The 20,829-nt window shown below is 31.7% G+C and overlaps 1 protein-coding gene across 3 annotated transcripts; it reads left to right on the top strand.

The window, feature by feature from the left end:
• The first annotated feature begins 5,197 nt into the window (after positions 1-5,197).
• LOC137813391 (ubiquitin carboxyl-terminal hydrolase 26) lies at positions 5,198-15,506 on the top strand. 3 transcript variants are annotated; one of them, XR_016519186.1, is made up of 15 exons: positions 5,198-5,335; positions 5,458-5,503; positions 6,138-6,236; positions 6,348-6,947; positions 7,645-7,900; positions 8,373-9,100; positions 9,284-9,392; positions 10,017-10,137; positions 10,375-10,656; positions 10,737-10,935; positions 11,220-11,291; positions 11,528-11,767; positions 13,628-13,891; positions 14,166-14,313; positions 15,137-15,506. XR_016519186.1 is itself a non-coding variant. In XM_068615598.2 (15 exons), exons 3-15 carry the CDS (start codon positions 6,160-6,162, stop codon positions 15,229-15,231), a joined length of 3,249 nt encoding a protein of 1,082 aa, XP_068471699.2. In that variant the 5' UTR covers positions 5,198-5,335; positions 5,458-5,503; positions 6,138-6,159; the 3' UTR covers positions 15,232-15,506. The 3 variants fall into 3 exon arrangements, 1 of the variants encoding a protein (XP_068471699.2); XR_016519185.1 differs by having other exon boundaries at positions 9,959-10,137; positions 11,532-11,767; XM_068615598.2 differs by having other exon boundaries at positions 9,959-10,137.
• The last annotated feature ends 5,323 nt before the right edge of the window (positions 15,507-20,829 follow it).

Below are 20,829 nucleotides of genomic sequence, written 5' to 3'. Positions count from 1 at the left end.
GTAGAAATGAATCAAAATAATATACGAATCAAAATAATATAGAACCAAATAATAAAATGTAACTAATGTGTAGGAAATATAAAATGGTAAGGAAAATCTATGCTAAGTGAACTTTGTGGATATCAAAGAAATAAGTTAAATCATTGAGAGAGAGAAAGAAGAGTTGTGTACTGAAATAAAAAATTCTTTAAATGAAACAAAACTAATAAAAAGAAAAAGTTAAATTCAGGATTTACGTGATTGAAAATTCAAAATTGATAGTTAAACATTCACACATGACAAAATAAACAACAAATATAAATATCAAAATGAATAAAATTGATTTAATTTGATAAAATTAAATTTATATTTTCTGAAATGCAATACATCATTTTGAATAAAATTGCACAACAAAAGTAAAATGTGTAATTAATGTTGTGATGAGATGAAAAATAACTTACATATTGGAATGAACTTGATGAATGTCGACTAAGTCTAACAATCTAAGAGAAATAATGAAAAATTGTGTAGAAAAAAAAATGTATAATTACTTTATTTGTCTTTATATTAAGGATCAATATTCAATTTAGTATAGTGATTTTTTTTTTTAAAGAAAACAATTTGGTCCCTGTATTTTTTAAAATGTATACAAATTGATCATTTCTAATTTCTGTTAAGTCCCACCTTACAACCTCAAATGTTGCTTATGTGGCAGAGAGGTGAGATTAAGAAATATGACGTGTAAAGATCAGGTGTTGATGTGGCAGTTGAACCATTGAAATTGGTATTGGAACTGGAGAGGAATCGAACCCCTTCAATATCACCTAAACACCACCCATTCACTCCAACAATGGTGTTGTGGTTCCTCTCCCTCCCCCACCCTCGTTGTTGCCACCACCACTGCCCGCCACCACTCCATCACTTCCCAATTTGGCATTTGAACTCTCACATTCTCCCTTCTTCCTTTCCTCGTTCAACTGCTACTCCACCTTTTGTCCGATTTAGAGTTCCATGCTCCAACAAAATAGCCTTGTCGGATTCTCCGATGCCTCCTCTAGACACCGTGGATTGCGTGGGAACGGGACAAGACGTGGAGTGCCTCGTGAACACGAAAAAGACAAAATTGGAGCCACTTTCATCGTCATCGTCGATTCCATGTCTCGCAGAAGCACTGTGGGAATGGACGGTGTTGGTTTCACCATTCTTCTTTTGAGGCACGACCTTGGTGGTGATGAAGGAAGTGCTTCCGAAATGTGGACCGTTCTTCGTTTTCGCTTTTTGTCTCATTCTGACGGGATTTCTTCTCGTGGGTTTCGCGACTTCGAGAGGAAAGTCTATTCCTTTTGGCTTCAACGCTTGGCTTTCCATCACACTATTTGCTCTCGTTGATGCCACTTGCTTTTAGGTCCTTCTTCGCATTTCACTTGCATGTATGTTTTATCTGAATATCAACTGATTGTGACAGGGTTTTCTCGCATAAGGGTTGCAGAGGACTTCAGTTGATTTAGGAAGCGTATGTTGCCACTTAATTTCTTATACAATTTTAATGGTTCAACTGCCACGCACCAAAATTTGTATACATTTTAAAAACATAGAGACCAAATTGATTTTTTAAAAAATCACTATACTAAATTGAATATTGACCCTAAATTTAAGGACGAATAAGGTAATTATAAAAAAAAGTATTCCAAATGAAACAAAACAAAAGATTAAATAAAAGAATAAAAATAAGTTGTTAAGGTTACTTAATAAACTAGTGATGCTTTAGCAATTTAAAATAAAGACGAGTATACAAACAATAATGAGGACAAGAATAAGACAAATATATATATATACATACATACCCATACCTGTTCCTATACCTGAATTTAAAAAAGGAGTATTACTTATATCTACGCTCGTATCTAGTCAATGTAAATATTTATACCAAAATTGTGACGTTCAGACAATATCCATAAAACATTTGCCACTACATTTGCCTTCTTTAGGTGGTAATGTAATTTAAAATCACAATCTTTAAAAAAAATTGCATTCATCTTCTTTGTCTCATATTTAAATTCTTTTTTATCAAATAAGTATCTTAGATTACTAAAAACCTCAAATATACCACCATACACATAATGTCTCCATATTTTGAGTTCAAAATAATAATAGTTAGTTCTAAATCATGAGTTAGATAATTACTCTCATGTGTTCTTAGTTTTCTCGAAACATATGCTACTACTCTTCTAAATCACAAAGTGCCTAGTAAGATTAGGTAATGCCAATATTGGGGAAACAATTAATCTTTTAATGAGTTCCTGAAAACTATTTTCACATTTTTTTGTCCATTCGAAACTTTGACCTTTCTTGGCGAGTTAAGTTAAAGGAGTAACTATTATAGAAAATCCTTCAATGAACCTTTTATAATATCCTGTTAAACCTACAAAACTACGAATTTCAGTTACTATTTTTGGTGGTTCCCACTATAGAACTGCTTCTACTTTGGTTGGACTTGTTGATACTCCTTCTTTGGAAATCACATGTCCAAGAATTTTAGTTTCTCTAACCAAAATTCTCATTTAGAAAGCTTAGCATACAATTGTATATCTCTCAAAATTTGAACAATAGTTTAAAGGTGTTCCTCGTGCTCCTCAATTATTTTAGAATAAATGAGAATGTCATATATAAAAACAACTATAAAATGATAAAAAATGGACGAAAAATCTTGTTCATATAATCCAAGAACCCAGCATAAGCATTGGTTACACCAAAAGACATCACTTGATATTCATAATGACCATACCTAGTCCTAAATGTTACTTTTTTTTGTATGTCTTTTACCTTTGCTCTAATTTGATGGTATCTTGACCTTACATCTATCTTAGGAAACACAAGGATTCCTCTCAATTGATCCATAAAATCATCTATTCTAGGGAGGATATTTATTCTTAATGGTGAATTTATTTAATTGGTGATAATCTACATAGTCTAAAACTTCCATATTTCTTCTTAATTAACAAAACAAGAGCCCCCAATGTGACACACTATGATGAATGAATTGTTTTCCATGTAACTCTTCTAATTGTTTCTTTAGTTTTGCTAATTCAATTCAAAGGGTGACATTTTATATGGTGATATAGAAATTGGTCCAATTTCGGGCATCATATCTATGAAAAATTCATTTTCTCTATTAGGTGACAAACCAAGAATATCATCAGGAAAAAACTTCAGGACAAAAATTGAACAACTTCTATATTTTTCGAACTGACTACCTCTTTCAATTTCATAGAAGACAACAACAACAACAACAACAAATATAATTTAATTTCATTCTTTAAAGGCTCACTTACAAAATTTGGCAGGTAATTTCAAAAGATCCTCAGTATTGGAAAATATTACTGATTTCTCTACATATTTCAGAAGGACTTGATTGGAAAATAACCAATCCATGCCTAAGATTACATATAATTGTGACAAAGATAGACAAATTAAATCTATAAGAAATTTTCTATTATTAATAAATAAAGAACAATTTAGACAAACTTGATTGGTAATCATGGATTTACTTGTGGGAGTCGAAACAACAAACTAGCATATAGAAAGGAAGTTAACTTTAAAATTGTTTTTATCATATTACTTTATTGAATAAAAAGATGATAAAATTATAATAAAAATATCGATGTTAGTGAAATAACATAAATAATATAATTACAAATAAAATGAATAAGTGTGTAACTAAAAATAAAATAAATAAATAAATTAAATCGATTTGTGCAAAACTAAAGATAAAAAAAATAGATCACTATATAAGTGAAGATTAAATAAATAAAATAAAATGAATGAGGTTAGAGACAATTATTAAGAGAAGAAATTAAACAAATATAATGATAATCGTGTTTTTTCCCTTATCTTTAGTATTGTAGTGGTAAATGGTGGTTAGATGTTATTTCTCCCTCTGACTCTTATTCTTTTCATTCCTTTCTTCTTTCTCACCTTTGAAACTTATTATCACGGTAAACTCTAATCTTTAAACCATAAACCCTAAAGTTTCTTATCCCTTCATTTTATTATTATTATTATTATTATTATTATTATTATAAAATCACTACTTTATTATCATTATTATTAAAATTAACACTTATTATTATTTTAAAATTAATATTTGTTATTATTATTATTTTGAAATTAGTGACTCACCCCGTAAGAGGGTGTTTTGGCGTGTTACTGGATTGACCCATCATTTTTTTAATTTTTTCTTTTTATGTAATTTCTTTGTTTTAGATCTATTTACTTGGTTGTAGTAATTGATATTACATTTTGGACAATAAAAATGCAAGAAACAACAATGAAATTAAATCAAACATTAATTCTTCAACAAAAGAAGGTTTAATACATAACAAAATAAAGTAAATATCAATAATATTTCAATGAATCAAATAATTTGTAAAAAAATTAATATAAATAAAGTTTTATATAATACATTGACATCACCAATTTTAATTTTAAAAGCATGAGATGTCTCTTTAATAGTTTAAAAAATAAAGAAGGGCGGACTAACAGACTAGTCTATCATGCACCGTCTTTGACTCGTCGGATTGACGGATTAGACGGTTAGGCCAATGCAAGTTGGCGGACCCGACTCACTTTGTAATCTCTAATTTGAATGAATTAGTATAATTGTAATCAATATATATATATATATATGTTTTAATTATGATAATAAAAAATATTTTAAGCAAAAGGCAATCAAGATTTTTGAATAATATAATTAATGTAATTAGTAATAATAATATATTTAACTTATTGAACATTTTACAAAATCAAACTTCAATCAGAAAATAATGCTAAAAATATCCATAATCCATAATAATATATTTAACCTTTTCTTTTAAAATGAGTACATATTCCTTTTAAAATTACATAAAATTAATTATAATGTTTAAAAATGCCATTAAAATTTTGCTTACAAATTAGTTTTAAAACCTCATATTGCATAACTGTTGAAATCAGTTTTACAATATCATGAATATATATTTGAAATAGTTAATGCAATTTATTCTGATTAGTTAAAAATCATAATGTTAAGAACAATTTTGATGAATTGAAGGTGTAGAATTAAGAAAATTTGATTAAACTCCTCACAGAATTCAACATTGCATTAATTGATATGAAAGTAACGATCTCAAGTTAATGCCAAACCTCTTCGTATACCCGAGGCATGCATAGGAGGGAAAACGCGTGACTCAAAATTGACCCATAAATAAATTCACTCTTTCATGTTACTTGGCCCAACACAAACCATTTCTCCCTTTCTCTCTTTTTTTCACACTCTCACACTCTTCTTCTTCCACCATTCCTTCTCCCTCTGTCAAAGGTAACAAACATTCTACTGCCACAAGAAAAACAGTTATCAACAATTCTTGTTCAAAAACGATTTAAAGATAAATTCATTTTTGTAACTTCTTTTATTGCTCACTTCCTTTGTTATTTTTTCAGTGACTTTTGATCTTCCAGTTCATAGCAGTTCCTCCTTTTCTCCCAGGTAGCGTCACATCCACGTTTTCTGATTTTCTCTGCCTTAGTATAATAATTTCAGGATAATGTTTTTGCGATTGTTGAATAGTGTTGTTGTTATTTTTTTTTTTTTCATATTTCGTTGTGTCTTCGTTTCTGTGTTGATTTTTATTTGGCTGGTTGAAATTTCTAGGGTTCTTTTAATCTGTTTGTGATGTTTATGTAGTTTGATTTTTCTTCTTCTGGTGTGCAATGAATACTGATGATGAAGTGAAGTTAGGATAATGTGTTTGCTTACATACACAAATACAGCCACTGTTTCGTGTAATTTGTTGTTTGTGAAAGTTTGGGTTTGTTCGCTTGTAAATGATAGTTGTTAGGTAAGATGTATTTAATGCGAGTTCGTTGAAAGTGTATTGTATATGAACATTTTCCTGTGATGTAGTTTGAATTTTGAGCTACATCCCTGGCACACTAAAATTTGGTGTTGGATCATGAAATTTTAATAGCAGGACTACCGACATAGATGGAACAAGTTTAACTATCTGTGGATATCGTTTGGTTCAATGTTGAGAGTTCAAATATGGTTGAGGAAATACTGTCTTGATTCATTTCGTTTTCTTTTGACTCAAGGAAATTAGCTACTGCTGTCCTTTTTTCAGGGTTAGATTTTTTTGTTGTGCAATGACTAGACCAACAACTCGAAATAAAAATAAAAGGCAAAGACAGGGGGATGACGATGACACTTCTGAAATATGGAGGTACTACTATGTGAAGTTTTTTGGTTTTTTAGCTTGTGAAACATAATGAGTAGGAAATGGAATGAATTTTTTGGTTTTTTAGCTTGTTTACTTTCCATGTTTTTTGTGTAGGAAAATTCATAAAACAGGTGCATTGACTGAAGATGATATAAGTCAACTGTATAGGATTTGGAAGCCTGTCTGTTCAGGTTGTCGTGTTAATACTAAAGACAACCCAAATTGCTTCTGTGCATTGGTTCCACCTCCAAATGGTACCCGGAAATCTGGCTTATGGCAGAAGATGTCTGACTTCTTTCTTGAAAGTCTTGGCCCTGATCCAACAACAGATCTTCGTGTTTCTGATTCTTCACCTGCAGGTCTGACAAATCTTGGCGCTACATGCTATGCCAACAGTATACTACAGTGCTTGTACATGAATAAATCTTTCCGGCAAGGCATATTTTCTGTAGAACCGGATGTTCTACAGCAGCAACCAGTGTTAGATCAACTGACTCGGCTTTTTGTAAGATTGCATGCTAGTAAAAAGGCTTTCATAGATTCTTCCCCATTTGTTAAAACACTGGAGTTAGACAATGGAGTTCAACAGGATAGCCACGAGTTTCTAACATTGCTTTTGTCATTACTTGAGCATTGTTTGAGCCATTCCAAAATAGCTATGGCAAGAACAATTGTTCAAGATCTTTTCCGAGGGACAGTGTCTCATGTGACGACGTAAGAATCAGTAGTTGTGGGTAACTTGTTGAATACACAATGCTTTTTTCCTACTAATTTTATTTATGTGGGGATGGCTCTGTTGAAGTACAATAGATTTTTCTAAATTGTTGAAATTTTCTGTTATATTTTTTTATCCATCGCTTTCCCATTCCTTAAACATACAGGAAAATGCCCAAAAAACAATTTAGCTTGGGAATGATGTTAATGTTGCAAAATGTGTATTTGATTTTGTTTCCCCTGATAATGTATTTGATGTTACTAAATCATGCTGTCGATTATATTTTTTTCGTACTAATTTGGCTATTACTTTTTTCTCTAAGTACTGTGTGGTATTGATGATATAATTTGTGGTTCATAATCCTTTTCTTGTTGTTGGCCAAAAGGTAAGATGCATTGATATGGACGGAGGACATGGCACTGACACAGACACAGCAGCACAACAAAATTTGATGTGTCCATTTCTATTTTGTAGTGTCTTATTGTTTTGCGTTGAACACATAGTGTTTGGAATGTTTCCAATACTGCCTTTCTTGAAAGTGTCTGTGCTTTATACATCAGAATTGAATCTGGTATTTTGAGATACACTGATCCCAAAAGAATTTCTTATACTACATTCTTATTATATATGTATGTGACCAGTAGTAGCTGTATTTATGACTATTACACATTTCTTAATTTTATCTTTGCTTTGCAGGTGTTCACAATGTGGAAGAGAATCTGAAGCTTCTTCAAAAGTGGAAGACTTCTATGGGTTAGAATTGAATATCAAGGGACTAAAAGATTTAGATGAGAGCCTAGATGATTACCTTGCAATTGAAGAGCTTCATGGAGATAATCAATATTTTTGTGGGTCATGTAAAACAAGAGTTGATGCTACTCGCAGCATCAAGCTGTGTACATTACCTGATGTACTTAATTTTCAACTTAAACGTTATGTCTTCCTTCCACAGGTATTAGGAAAAACTTGAGTTATTATTGGGAGCACTACACAACAAAATGCTGTTTAATTACTGTGTTTAAATACTATGTTTAATTATAGTTCTTTTGTATTGAGTACAAGAGGTAAATAAGTATTACCGAATTAGATTGAGAATGATAGGGAACTTACTAAAAGAATAAATATCCCATTACAGAATTTATAAAACTTAAATTGAAATTGATTTACTTTCAGAAACTGCAGGATATATTTTGAAATTGTTTCTCTGGGTAGTGCTCATGCAAGAGTTTTCCCAAGATAGAGACTGTGTTAATGATTGCATGGCTTTTCTTTCTTTTGGTGTCTACATGTAACAGTGGTTTTTTATACCATTATTCTACCCTGTGTTATTTTTTATCTTCTTCATGCCTGTGGAGTAAATCTTATCCGCAACACTAAATTTCTTTCTGTTAATTTTGTTCTGTATTCTTCTATTTCATTGCCAGAATACAATGAAGAAGAAAATTACTTCTGCATTTTCATTTCCTGCTGAACTTGATATGTGCTGTAGATTGTCTGAGCCGTCTGAGTTTGAATTGATATATGACTTATCAGCTGTACTGATTCACAAAGGCACTGATGTAAATAGTGGTCATTACATTGCCCATATCAAGGATGAAAACACTGGGCAATGGTGGGAATTTGATGATGAGCAGGTTACTAACTTGGGTTGTTCTCCATTTGGAGAAGGAGCTTCATCTTTTACTTCTAAATCTGTTAAGACGGATGCACTTCATTCTAATTGCTCTGAAGCAATGCTAGCTGACTGTAATGGTTTAGATGCCCCTGATTCACAATCTTCACTTGTGGAGACATTTTCATCTGGTGATGCATACATGTTAATGTATCTTAAGCATAGTAAAAATGTTGGTGAAAAAGGGGGCATGGTTTATGGTGCTAACTTTAAAGAATCAGAGGGCAGTGCAGTTACTGCACAAGAGAGCGCTTGTGTCCCTTCTCATCTTTGTGATGAGATTCAAAATTTTAATGCCTCATATCTTGATTCTTGCAAACAGTACAAACATAGGAAAATGTTAGAACTGAATTGTATCAATGAGAGGAGACAGGAAGTGCGATCTATTTTAGCTGAAGCTCCTACCAAACCACAAGAGCAACAGTATTTTTGGATCTGTAGTGACTGGCTTCGACAGTGGGCTGACACCATTATTCCAACGTTAGTGAATGCTTTCTATTGCATCTTTTTACCTTAAACATTTAAGATTTTATTCTGTTTATTTAATTATTTGTAACAAAGTTTATTTCTTTGTGCCTTTAGATCAAGTGTTCCTTCTGCCAATTATTGTGGGTAGGATTATTTCACTTAATGTATAGGTTACTTACATCTTAACTTTAACAGTGCCCTTGACAATACATCTATCCAATGTTCGCATGGGAAAATTCCAGTGTCTAAGGTTGCCTCAATGAAGCGATTATCTTCCAAAGCGTGGGATAAATTATTGACTAAGGTAACCTGGCATATGTTAAGTATTTGATTTCTTTTTTTTAGTCTCCTTGTGCTATTATATCATACATTGATTCTGTTGCTCCTCTAAAATCAATATGAAAACGAAATGTAATTTAGCATGGGAAAGAATACATTGGAAAGTGTTTTTTTGTTTCTCTTTTACACACTGTGATAGCTAATACTGCTTGGAGAGATATAAATTGATTTACCAGAGGGAGTATTTGCAGAAGAAAACTAGTATCCCATAAGTGAGTTACTTCGTAGCATTTGCAGGCTGTTTTCGTCATGAAGTGCCAAGTTTACCTTGTTCTTATTGGCGATGCCAGCAAGGAAACTGTTGTGATGTGTGTCTGAAGGATGACTGGAGGAGAAACACTTTTAATAAATGATAATTTTTGTGAAGTAGGCATTACATTGTACTAAAAATGACAGGAAGTTTAAGCTTCAATTGAGAGATTTAGTAGCTTTTTATTTTTAGTTATGGACTTATGGTTTATTCATATATATCACCTCATATTTTGCCATTGTTGCAAAATAATTATTTACATATTGGCTTGTAAAATTCAGTATGGTGGGGGACCAACTCTTTCTCATGATGACTGCTGTTGGGATTGTATCATTGAAGGGGCACAGAATGTGGTGGCAGCTGACTCCTATCGGGATCAAAGAGAATCGTTGAAGCAGTTTGCGCGGGTTATTCTTGATGGAAATTATGAAGATGGAATGTACTATGTGTCTAAACCATGGTAAGACTGGAATTATTTTTTCCTTCCAGTTCTGTTTCTTTAGAAAGAGGTAAGATGTGGTGTGAATAAGTGTTCTGTTTCATTATTAAATAGTAAAATTTGTCAAGTTTTAGTCTCAGAGAAATCTATCACCTGTTCTGCTCAGTTTTAATTTCCTTGCATTATCTTCCCTTGTCTGTTAGGATATTTCAAAAGTAACAATACCAAAACTTTCATGCTGATGAGTTTAAATTTTAGGCTGCAGCAATGGTTGAAAAGAAAAGTTGATGCTCCATCTGAAGCTGATGCTGGACCAACAACATCCATTACTTGTCCACATGGACAACTTATGCCTGAGGAAGCTGTTGGTGCCAAGCGGTTGCTTGTTCCTGAGGGTTTCTGGCTTTTCTTGTATAAAGATTCCATTTCTGTAAAACCTGATGATCCTCTAGGTTGCCCTGCTTTTCCTGTAGACTCAAGTGAATGTTCCCAATGCCGTGATGAAATATCTAAAGAGGCTTACTTTGAGGACTCTATGAGGTGGTTGTTTTCTGTACATCTTCTATTAAAGTAGAAGCGGCATAGAAAATTTTTAAATGATATATTTTTTCATTATGTAGATTAGTGAAACAAATGCAACGACAAAATCATGAGAAATTATTTGCTGGTAAAAGTATGCCACTTTCTTTGCATGGCAAGTATTTCTTAGTTCCCTCATTGTGGATTTCAAAATGGAGAAATTACATTAATTTGGCTTTCAAGAATTCAGATAAACCTGAAACGTTAGATGGGGTAATTGATTCACTGATGTGTGAAAAGGTACTGTTACCTAACCTTCTTTTGTCATGCTATGCTATGTGCATCTTGCTTTTATCTCGGTTTAGTATACTACTTGCACTTTGTTAAATTTGAGCTGACTTTTTAGTTGTGCAATTATTATGAGAATAGTTACTTTGAAAAGTTATTCTGTCATACATGTTAGGGATCTGGTTGTGGATTTCTTACTCTTTATATTCTCACTGTGATTGGGTCGTCATGTGTATGCCATCTTTAATCCATAGCAATTTCATGATGAATTTTGTTTCCCTTTTTTGTGTCTTCAGCATTCACGTCTGGTTGAGAGGCCTCCTGAACTGATTTATAGACGTGGTGATATAATCTCAAGAGAATCTTCTGTAAGTTGGAATTATTAAAGGAATTTCTACAATGTAGTCAGTCAAGTGACGTGTACATGCAAACCTTTTGTTTTCTAAAATTAAATTTAGTATTTTTGCTATGTTTAAAATCTTTGTCTAAGATATGTTGTTCCCAAATTCAATTTTCTCTCTTTGTTCTTCCATTTTTGCGTATATATGTGACTTAAGTGTGTTTTTCGTCTCAGTTTTATGATTATTCATTTTGTTGATTCTAGGTAGGTGGTTTAACCATCATATATGAGGATGATTGGAATTGCTTCTGTAAAGAATGGAGTGGTATTGAGACCAAAGGAATATCTGCAAGAATTGAGAATGTTAATGATTTAGAAAATGCTTTGAATGGGTCCTGCAAAGAGAAGCCTATATGTGAGGATCAGCTTGATACTTGGGATAAAGTGAATAATGAAAGTGTAAATGGAGCGAATGGACAACTTGTGATGAAGACTTGTCCTGAGGTAATCCAAAAACTGTCACCATCTGTTGTACTTGGCTTGGCTCTGACCCTACTTTTCTTTCTCCTCCTTGGTTTGTTAGTTGTTCACTTCGTTCATTGTTTGCGGTTTTCTAATTGTAAATTGTAATTACAAAAATTCCTTTGTTAAGAGAAACTGAGAAGGCATATGATGAATTCCACATGTTTAGATTACAATGGAACTATATAATATATAGGGGAGAGAATATAATGACAGAATATTCAATTAGCATATTTTAGACTAATAACTTAAATATAATCAATCTAATTGATCCTAATATTATCAATTGATCCGAATTATCACAAGCTACTATCTCAAGGATTCTAACAACCACATTGTGTTCATTTTGTTTCTTATTTTAAAGAGTAGACTTCCATCTTCTATATCTTTTTCCAGATTGAGCATGATATCTCTCCGTTTGACACATATAGAAAACCCCTTAAGTGTTTAAGACTATTATTATATTATATTGTGCGCAGCAGCGACTCAAATACTGTTCAATTGGTTGACAGAAGCTTCCATGTGATATGAACGTGAATTTTACTGAAATTGTTCCCAAAATGTCCACATCTTTGTCTACAAAGACTCCAGTGTTTTCCTTCTCTTCCGCATTTCCAATTGCCCATTAATAAGGACCGTCTCATCTTTGTTCCTTCTGCTTTCCCTAGGGACCGTTCATCTTTGGCCCATTTTCTGCCTTAGCACTTCTGTTGCCTAAATACTCAGTTACTACTTTGGATCTACTCAAAAGGCTATAGCCGTAGTATGAACAAAAAATAATTGTCAAGGGAGCTGTAAGCCAACTTGCTTTGGTACTGTGTAACCCAACTTCATTATGTTGACCCTTTTATCAATTCTAGGAACCTTATCATTAAATAAACAAACCACTAGATAAGACTTGATAATAAACAAAATAAAACCCAATCAGCCAAAGGATCCATCTAACAAATGGAGCTTGTATTATTATGGAATGCTCTACAAAGAATTGCAATACTCCTTGCCAAACAAATTCCCTTGGCCCAAGCACGAGATGAAGACCGAAGGTTGTGTTAGGACATAAATTTGAGTTTTAAATAAATTTTTCTATAAGAATACTCAACCGAGGATGCTCCATAGGATGACACTGGCAGTAGAGAAGGCCTCAATGGAGGAGCTTGATGGCTGGGCACTGAGGTGACATCGTGCTAGAGGCTATGTAGGGAGTGGAAGCTTCCTGTTGTGCAAACTTACTTTTCAAAGATGTGGGTTTTGGGTTTGCTGTTAAGTGAGAGCAATACTTTTAGTTTTTTCACAAAATAAAGATAACCATATTGTCATTTGACAAAAAATTAAATCATTACTTGATGTTGTTTCGTTAAGAGGGGCCAAAGTGATGCAAAAAAATGGAGGGTTATTAGTTATAATGGTTTAGAAGCGGGTGCAAATGTATTTTACTTTCTTTTAAAAACCTGCGCAGGAAATGGTGGAATAAGTTGAACAGACTTGTCAAATAATCTAATATGGTGTTTTCCTGTTGACATACTCACACATCTGTATATATAATAATGAATATGTTAGCTATTTTCAGCACATCCATAACTCTATAACCCTTTGCTTTTGGTTGTAGTGCATGTTTCTGAATGAAAATAATCGTGTCTTCAATAAGCAACTTCCAGATGGGTTTGTGCTACTTCTGAAAATAAAGTTGTACTTGAGTTAATAATTGTCTACTTCGATTTCATTTGGCATGGTCTATGTCACTCCCATGTGTGCTCCCTCTGAGCAATCTACTTATGTTAGAAAGTAGAAACTTCTCTGTTTTGTTTTCATTTGAACTATAATCCCCCTTCTCTCAATATGCAGGTTTGTGAAAGTTGCATTGGAGAAAAGGAGAGCTTTGAGTTAGTGGAGAAACTAAACTATTGCGATAAGGACATTACTGTAATTCTTGTCCATGGAAAGGAGGTACCCAAATCTGTCTTGGATGCTGCAAAGGGCTTTGTTGAAACAGAGAGGAGGGTTTCTAAACGTTCTCGGAAGACTAAAAATGGGAGTTCAATTAGCCTAAAAGTTTCTGCTGCAACATCAATTTACCAGCTGAAAATGATGATATGGGAATCCTTTGGGGCAAGTCAAATTTGTTTTATATTATACGTTTATCGTTACGCTGAAACACTCATCATTTTGTTATGAGTTTTTTGTTTATCTAAAAGCATTGCATATTAAGGCGAACAGAAACTGACTTGGATGTTTAGATAGAAATCAGGCATGGCCTGCTATTCTGAAAATAAAATGGGATGAGAATAACCACTTTCAAATAGTTTTCATGTATATATTGCTGCAGTGAATTTAGTGCTTCATAATGTATTATATTTTATACTTCTGGCAATTGTCCCTGCAGGTTGTCAAAGAAAACCAGATACTACAAAAAGGCAATAGAAGAATTGATGTTGATAACGAATATACTAAGCTTGTAGATGTTAATATATTAGCTGGAGATCATATTATTGTGAGGGACTCTCAGATCCATGAAAATCGAGATATTGCAGGTATGCTATTTGATACTGGTACTTGATCATCTTTGTCTTATGTATACTCTTATAGTCCAGAATAGGTTGCAGGAATCAGGGAGAAATTTGTGCCAAAGATTAGCTCATGGGCCTTGGTTTTGGAAACTATACAGAAGAAAGAATAGGAAGGGAACAGGGGGAAATGTTGAGGTGGCATAGAGAGAATGAAAAAAAGCGAAAAGTTAGCCAGAAATGGTGTTAAGGGGACCATAGTGGAGAGGAGAGGGGGGGTGAGAGGGAGGGTGAGATGGATAGGAAGAACCAAGTTTGTTACATGAGAGAGAATTTATTTTCTCTACAGGATCCTTGCTCTAGGACAGTGGTGAACTTGCTATTGAATTTTCCTGCATCTTTCAATAGCAATTTCATCTTTTGCTTTTATTTTATCCATGAATTGCTGGAATCTCAGGAACCTGCTGTGGTGTTAGCAACCCGTTTGATACAGCGGCGGGAATTAACTTAGGGTGAGGAATTTATCATTAGGAATCAATTTCCAAAGTTCAGGGGAGAAGGCTGATTTTTTTAACAAGAGAGCAATGTTACAGTCCGGAATAGGCTGGAGGGATCGGGGAGAAATTTGTGCGAACAATTAGGTCATGGCCCTGGGGTTTGGAAAGTATACAGAAGAAAGAGTGGGAAGGGAAGTGGGTCTTTCTCTGGGACAGTAGTGTGCTCGCTCCTGTATTTTCCTGCATCTTTCAATAACAATTTCATCTTTTCCTTTCGTTGTCACTTTATTTTTGTTATTTCATAATGATTTTGGGTTCATAATATATACTCATTGTCATATTGTATTTTGCAGATGAGCTTTGTGATGAGGTAATGGAAACGCAGCATACCGAGGCAGGGTTTCGTGGGACACTCCTGACATCAAATTTTTCATCTCAGGTTGTTTAGGAAACACTCAGTTTCGGTGGTATATCTTTATAACATTTATAGGTGTATATATATATATATATATATGTAAGTTCTAAATTGAAAATTTTGAGTGAGAAAAAGAAGAGTGGAGTATGATACAACCATGTAAATTCATCTGGACCTTACACTGCCTTGAATGCAAATTGTGTGTGCGTGAGAGAGCAAATGCTCAAAGGTTCAAGGCATCGCCACTTACATTGTGCAGAGTACATCAATCCATTCTAGTTAATTCAATATCAAATCTGAGGCTAACATTTTGATACTTATTTGGCATTCCTATTCTATTTTAAAGTTCAAATTTTACAAATAAAATAGTTATTTGACAGTTTTAAGTTTCTAAACTGACACTGACTGACCAATGTTCCATCAGCTTTAAGGTTTTTTGTTAAAATATTGTATGGTTATGATGAATTCCTCAAAATCCTTTCCAATCTTTTTTTATCTGCTAAATTATTTTTAATTTTAACAAAATTAAGAGTTGTCTCCTCTCTACTTTTTTTCCTGAAGCGTATTGTCTTCCAGCGTTGCACTTGAAGGAGAATGTTGTTTATGTTGTACAATCTAAAATATAAAATTTATATTTTAGAACTTGTAATTAATTCTAAAATATAAACTTTATATTTTAGAACTTGTAATTAAGAATGTTTTTTTGAAGTATGAGAATCTAAAAATGACCTTTGAGAGATTTTTGTATGATAATGTGCATTATTGGAGTGATGAACACCTTATATAAAGGCACATAAACCTCCTATAATTTGAAACCATATGAAATTTCAACTTTACCCTTTGAACATTGTATTTTGAATTGTTCAATTCAAAATACATATTTTATATTTCACATTATACAATCTGAAATACATATTTTATATACTAGATTTACAATTTGAAGTACATCATTTATGATTTTTTTAATTTTTTTTTGTTATTCTTTGTAAGTTGTTTTAAACAAATACAAATTCTTTAACATTAAATTTTTAGTACAAGTAATTTTTGAGTAATAATATTTACTCAAAGTACTAGCACATAACTTACTAGACATAAACAATGAGAATATGTCATATTAATGATTAAAAATAGTTGTATAACAGTTTCTAATTTAAAAATACAAAATCTAATTACATTTGAAAAATATCTAAGAACTATATCTGTGTCGCTTGTCATGCATAACTCGTGGATATTTGGTGTAAACGACCCTTTCATTTGTGACGCCATAGGCTAATTACAATGCATTTTGGGTTCCGTCTCATGTTAGAGTGCCTTTTGACACTATGTTTATCAAAATGAAGATCTTGTTGTGAGGTTGGTCTTGTCTTATCATGGTCTGAAGTGTGGACGATGAGGATGACGTGTGTGTCTTAGGAAGTATGTACGAATGTGAAGTCAGTGGCACACTGGTAACAGGGTGATCAAAAAATGCAAAATAATACTAACTATTGAACCACCTTTAAATGGGGCAGATGTCAAGGGCTCATACCCATATTGGCATAACAAATGCTCCAACAAATAGTGTTGTGATCAAGTCTTGAGTCTGATATATCCCAATAATTAGGATATTGCCTCAAATGTCCTACTGGGATTATGGTTGTCATATGGAGTCTAGATCATCCCACATCTGTAACATGACGCCTAGGGAAATCTCTTCATATGTGGGATTAATATCTCCCTTTTCGATCCTTGGGAAATGCTCATATAACCACGTTTATTATGTCATTAACAAATGTTATTGATATCTTCAACCAAAAATAAATGTAACATTTTCAAATTATATATATTATTTACTTGTAAAAGCATGACATAACCTCTCAGCTGCTTTGTTGGGCAAAGGAAACTTTCCCCAGTTAGTCAAACATATGGGTGGGTGCAATCGCTTCCCATACATACCTACCACACATCCTCATATTACTAAAAAAGGCAAATATGACACGTTAACAATTGTCACACTTTTAGCTACAATTATTGTGCACCCAACAAAGTACAACAAATAAGTCCGAGTTGTGTACTCCCATCTCAAATGGATGATGCACTCCTCGTACATCTCGCACAACCAACTCAATCTAGTGTGAGCACCACGACACTACCTTAACTCTATTGTGGCATCACCAAACTCCACATAAGAAAAAAAATTGTCCCATTATGGGGAGATGCAATAAAGAAGACACATCATCTAACATGATGGTCATCTTACCCACAGGAAAGTGTTGGTGTCGCAGTTTCACCTTTTCAAAAAGACTGAAATGAGACCTTTATTAGTAGTCTCGTAAATGTTACAGAGTGACAACAACTTGATGTTAAGCATCACAAGCTCAATTTGGGATAAAGGATCCCAAACTTATCTAACTCATCTTTGTGCAAGACCAACTTCAATTTGTCTCAATTCTCACCCTTCAAGAGTCGTGACATGATCAATGTAACTAACTAGCAAGGACATATTAGAAGGGCTGCTATCAAATCCTTATTGCTCATTGTGTTCTCTTGTAGTTGTTGGCAACACCCCATATCAAATGCAAGAGTAATGTAAACATAAGGAATTACAAGTTAATTTCTATCAATCATAAAATTATAATTTGACCGTGTAGGTGTGTGTTTTCAAGCCTTTATCATTAATTAATATACAAATAAGAAGAAAAGGAAAGAAATAAGCTAAATAATATACTAACGTGAAATTCAAAAAATAACTTAATCTTAATAATTTATGGGTTCATCTCCCAACTAATACTCTTGGAACATGATTGTAATATTATTTTATAGCAATTCCTTGTCTTTAACTTCTAACCTCACATTTAGATAAAGAATTCACAATTTTTAAGACAATTAAATACGACATTTAAATATATTAAATTTAAATAATATAATTTTAAATTGTTTTATTTTAAATATTTTGCTTGGATAAACCAATTTAAATTTATTGATTTTTTTTTTCATTTGGATAAAAGACTTCAATTGTCATCAAATACAAAAAATATTTAAATATCAAACAAGTTTTAATAATTAAAAAATAATTGTGGTGTTTTTTAGTTAGTCTTGCTAGATGTTATTGTTAGTTCAAAATTTGTCAATATTTTCTTAATTGATATAGACAAAAAAAAAGTAATCAATGTTAATGTTAATTGAATGATTTTCCAATTAACAATAGAAAAAAAAATTAACAGTTGTTTTTTACAAAGAATAACATTGATATTGATGACAAAAATTAATCATTGTAGACAAACAAGAGAATAAACTTGGTCATATAATGTGAATAAAAAAACTAGTTCACATTTGTCAAAAAATAGTCTTTCAAACGTTGATAGAGAAATGACATGAATTTGAGAATATGAACAAACTTCAAAATCTTACTTTTTAAGTGAAATTTAAAATTTCTAATTTTAAATAATTCAATTACTTATAAAATTATAAAAATTTAATTTATTTTGAAATTTTTTATTAAAAAAACATGTTTTTGTCATAAAACACTTTAAATTATCTACGTAAATAAATAGCTTCTTAAAACTCTCTATCGAAACACACTATAAAAATATTCATAAAATATTGATTTCTCCTTTATTCTACCAATGTTCAAGCATTAAGCATCACATTATAAAAAATTAATACTTCAAGATGTATTCCAAAATTTGGTTATATTAAGTAAATTTAATCAGACCAATCCTAATAATCACTTTCTAGATCTTTCCTTAGGATTTGAATTTATAAATTGCAAATCCTCTCACTGTTCAAGCATTTAGTAATAGAACAAATCAATATATTAAAATATATTCATATCCAGTTAATAAAAAAAATTATTTTACTCAAATCCAATTCTAAACATCACTTCCAATATCTCTCTTTATAATTTAATATTAAAAAAATCAAGATTCAAGACATAAGTATAAAAATTGAGAACAAATTAAATTACCAATATTAAGATAGAAGATTACAAAATATATTATATTCATTTACAATTAGTTAAAGATGCCACATGGTAACTTATATACAAATAAAAATCACTAAAGTAACAACAAAGTCATTTACCAAGTCCTTGCTTCTTGCTTTCATATCCTTGAAACATAAAATTACCAAAGATACCAATCTAATATTATTTTATAATAGAAGAAAAATAACTTTTTTATATAATGAAGATTGAATTTCAAGCAAAATAATTGATTTTTAAGTGAGGTTTTGCTTTGAAGTATTAGAAAAAATTTAGATCAAGATAATCTTTTGCAACAAATACTAAAAGTCTACACAACAAAAAGGACACAATATGTTTCATCCTAACTCTTGAGTTACATCCAATTATCTTTTAAGTGTTAAAAGGTTCCACTATAAACAAGAATGATTGCAAATGAGTACATAATTGTCATTCCTGATGAACATGACTAGAACAAGTCACTCATAACTATCCATCTTAATACCTTGAAACTAAGAACTCAGAGTATTATTTAATGTCACTTCTAGCTATAGATAAACAAGGATGAAGCCTAGGGAATAACTCTTATAGAAAATGGTACAATTAAAACTTTCGTCCGATACAGAGAGTAAAGGACAAAATATTTTTGTCTCCCACTTATAAGAGTACTAATACATAGAGAATATAGACATGAAGAGCTCATTCATGAAGTAAAACAGTAGTTTTGTATTATGATATCTATACATTTGTCTTCATCTTGTATTTATCGATGTTATAAACTAATTTTCATGTTGATTTCTTCATATGATATTGTCTTTCTATCTTAATATACTATGTTACTAGATTTAACTTGATCCTACATGCGTACATAAAATGTCTTATTTCCTTTTATACACGTGTTCAATATGAAATGGGAAACAAATTTGCAAGGCATAATATAAAAAAAATAAAATATATATATAGCTTTATAACATCACGATAAAAACAATTTTTTATTTAAATATATACTTTCTATAATTTATATAAATAAAGTCATTGTAAATATTCATTCAAATATCATGAGTTTATTTATAAAAGGTTTGTGTTGGGAGGATGCATTTGAATGGTAGATTAATCAAGTAATGTGATTACTTATTATTAATCATTATTTCTTAGCAGAAATAGATTAATCATGTTATAATGAATTTCTTATTAATTAAGATGTGTGTGCATTATACTACTTGGTTGTGTTTATGTATAAAATGTTCAATTATTACATGTAGTTGCATTAACATTTTGATAATATATATATATATATATATATTTTATGTATGTGTAAAAAATATCTTCCTAAAAAACAATTAGTTCAATGCTTAGTTATATTTATTATCATTAAATTTTTTCAAAACAAGAACTATCTATTGCTCCTAGATTGTTAGGCATTATATCATCTAAGTTTCAACAAGGCTCTCCATTCAAAATAAGGTAGTCTCTTAGCATTTGTTGGTCACTCAAATGACCTACTAGCTTTGTTCAAAACACTCTTCATGGCTTGAACACAAGATTAAGCAAGAAAATTTTTTTATCATTTTTTTTAATTTAATTTTGGCTCCTTGCTTGAGTGTTTGCTTGGACACTTTACACTACAAGAAAATCATGAAATAGAAATCAATTTTAGAGACCAAAATAGTTAGTTACAATAGTAACTAAAT

Source organism: Phaseolus vulgaris, chromosome 1 (genome assembly GCF_051622355.1).
Source record: "Phaseolus vulgaris cultivar YP4 chromosome 1, ASM5162235v1, whole genome shotgun sequence".
Classification (NCBI taxonomy): Eukaryota; Viridiplantae; Streptophyta; class Magnoliopsida; order Fabales; family Fabaceae; genus Phaseolus; species Phaseolus vulgaris.
Note: the sequence above shows the minus strand (reverse complement) of the source record. Positions and strands in the feature narration are given on the sequence as shown.

Excerpts from the sequence above, each read along its gene's own strand:
- LOC137813391 (XM_068615598.2), top strand. The coding sequence starts at position 6,160 with ATGACTAGACCAACAACTCGAAATAAAAATAAAAGGCAAAGACAGGGG. Across the intron at positions 9,101-9,283 it reads GCTGACACCATTATTCCAAC|TGCCCTTGACAATACATCTA; the intron begins GTTAGTGAATGC and ends TAACTTTAACAG. Across the intron at positions 11,292-11,527 it reads TAATCTCAAGAGAATCTTCT|GTAGGTGGTTTAACCATCAT; the intron begins GTAAGTTGGAAT and ends TGTTGATTCTAG.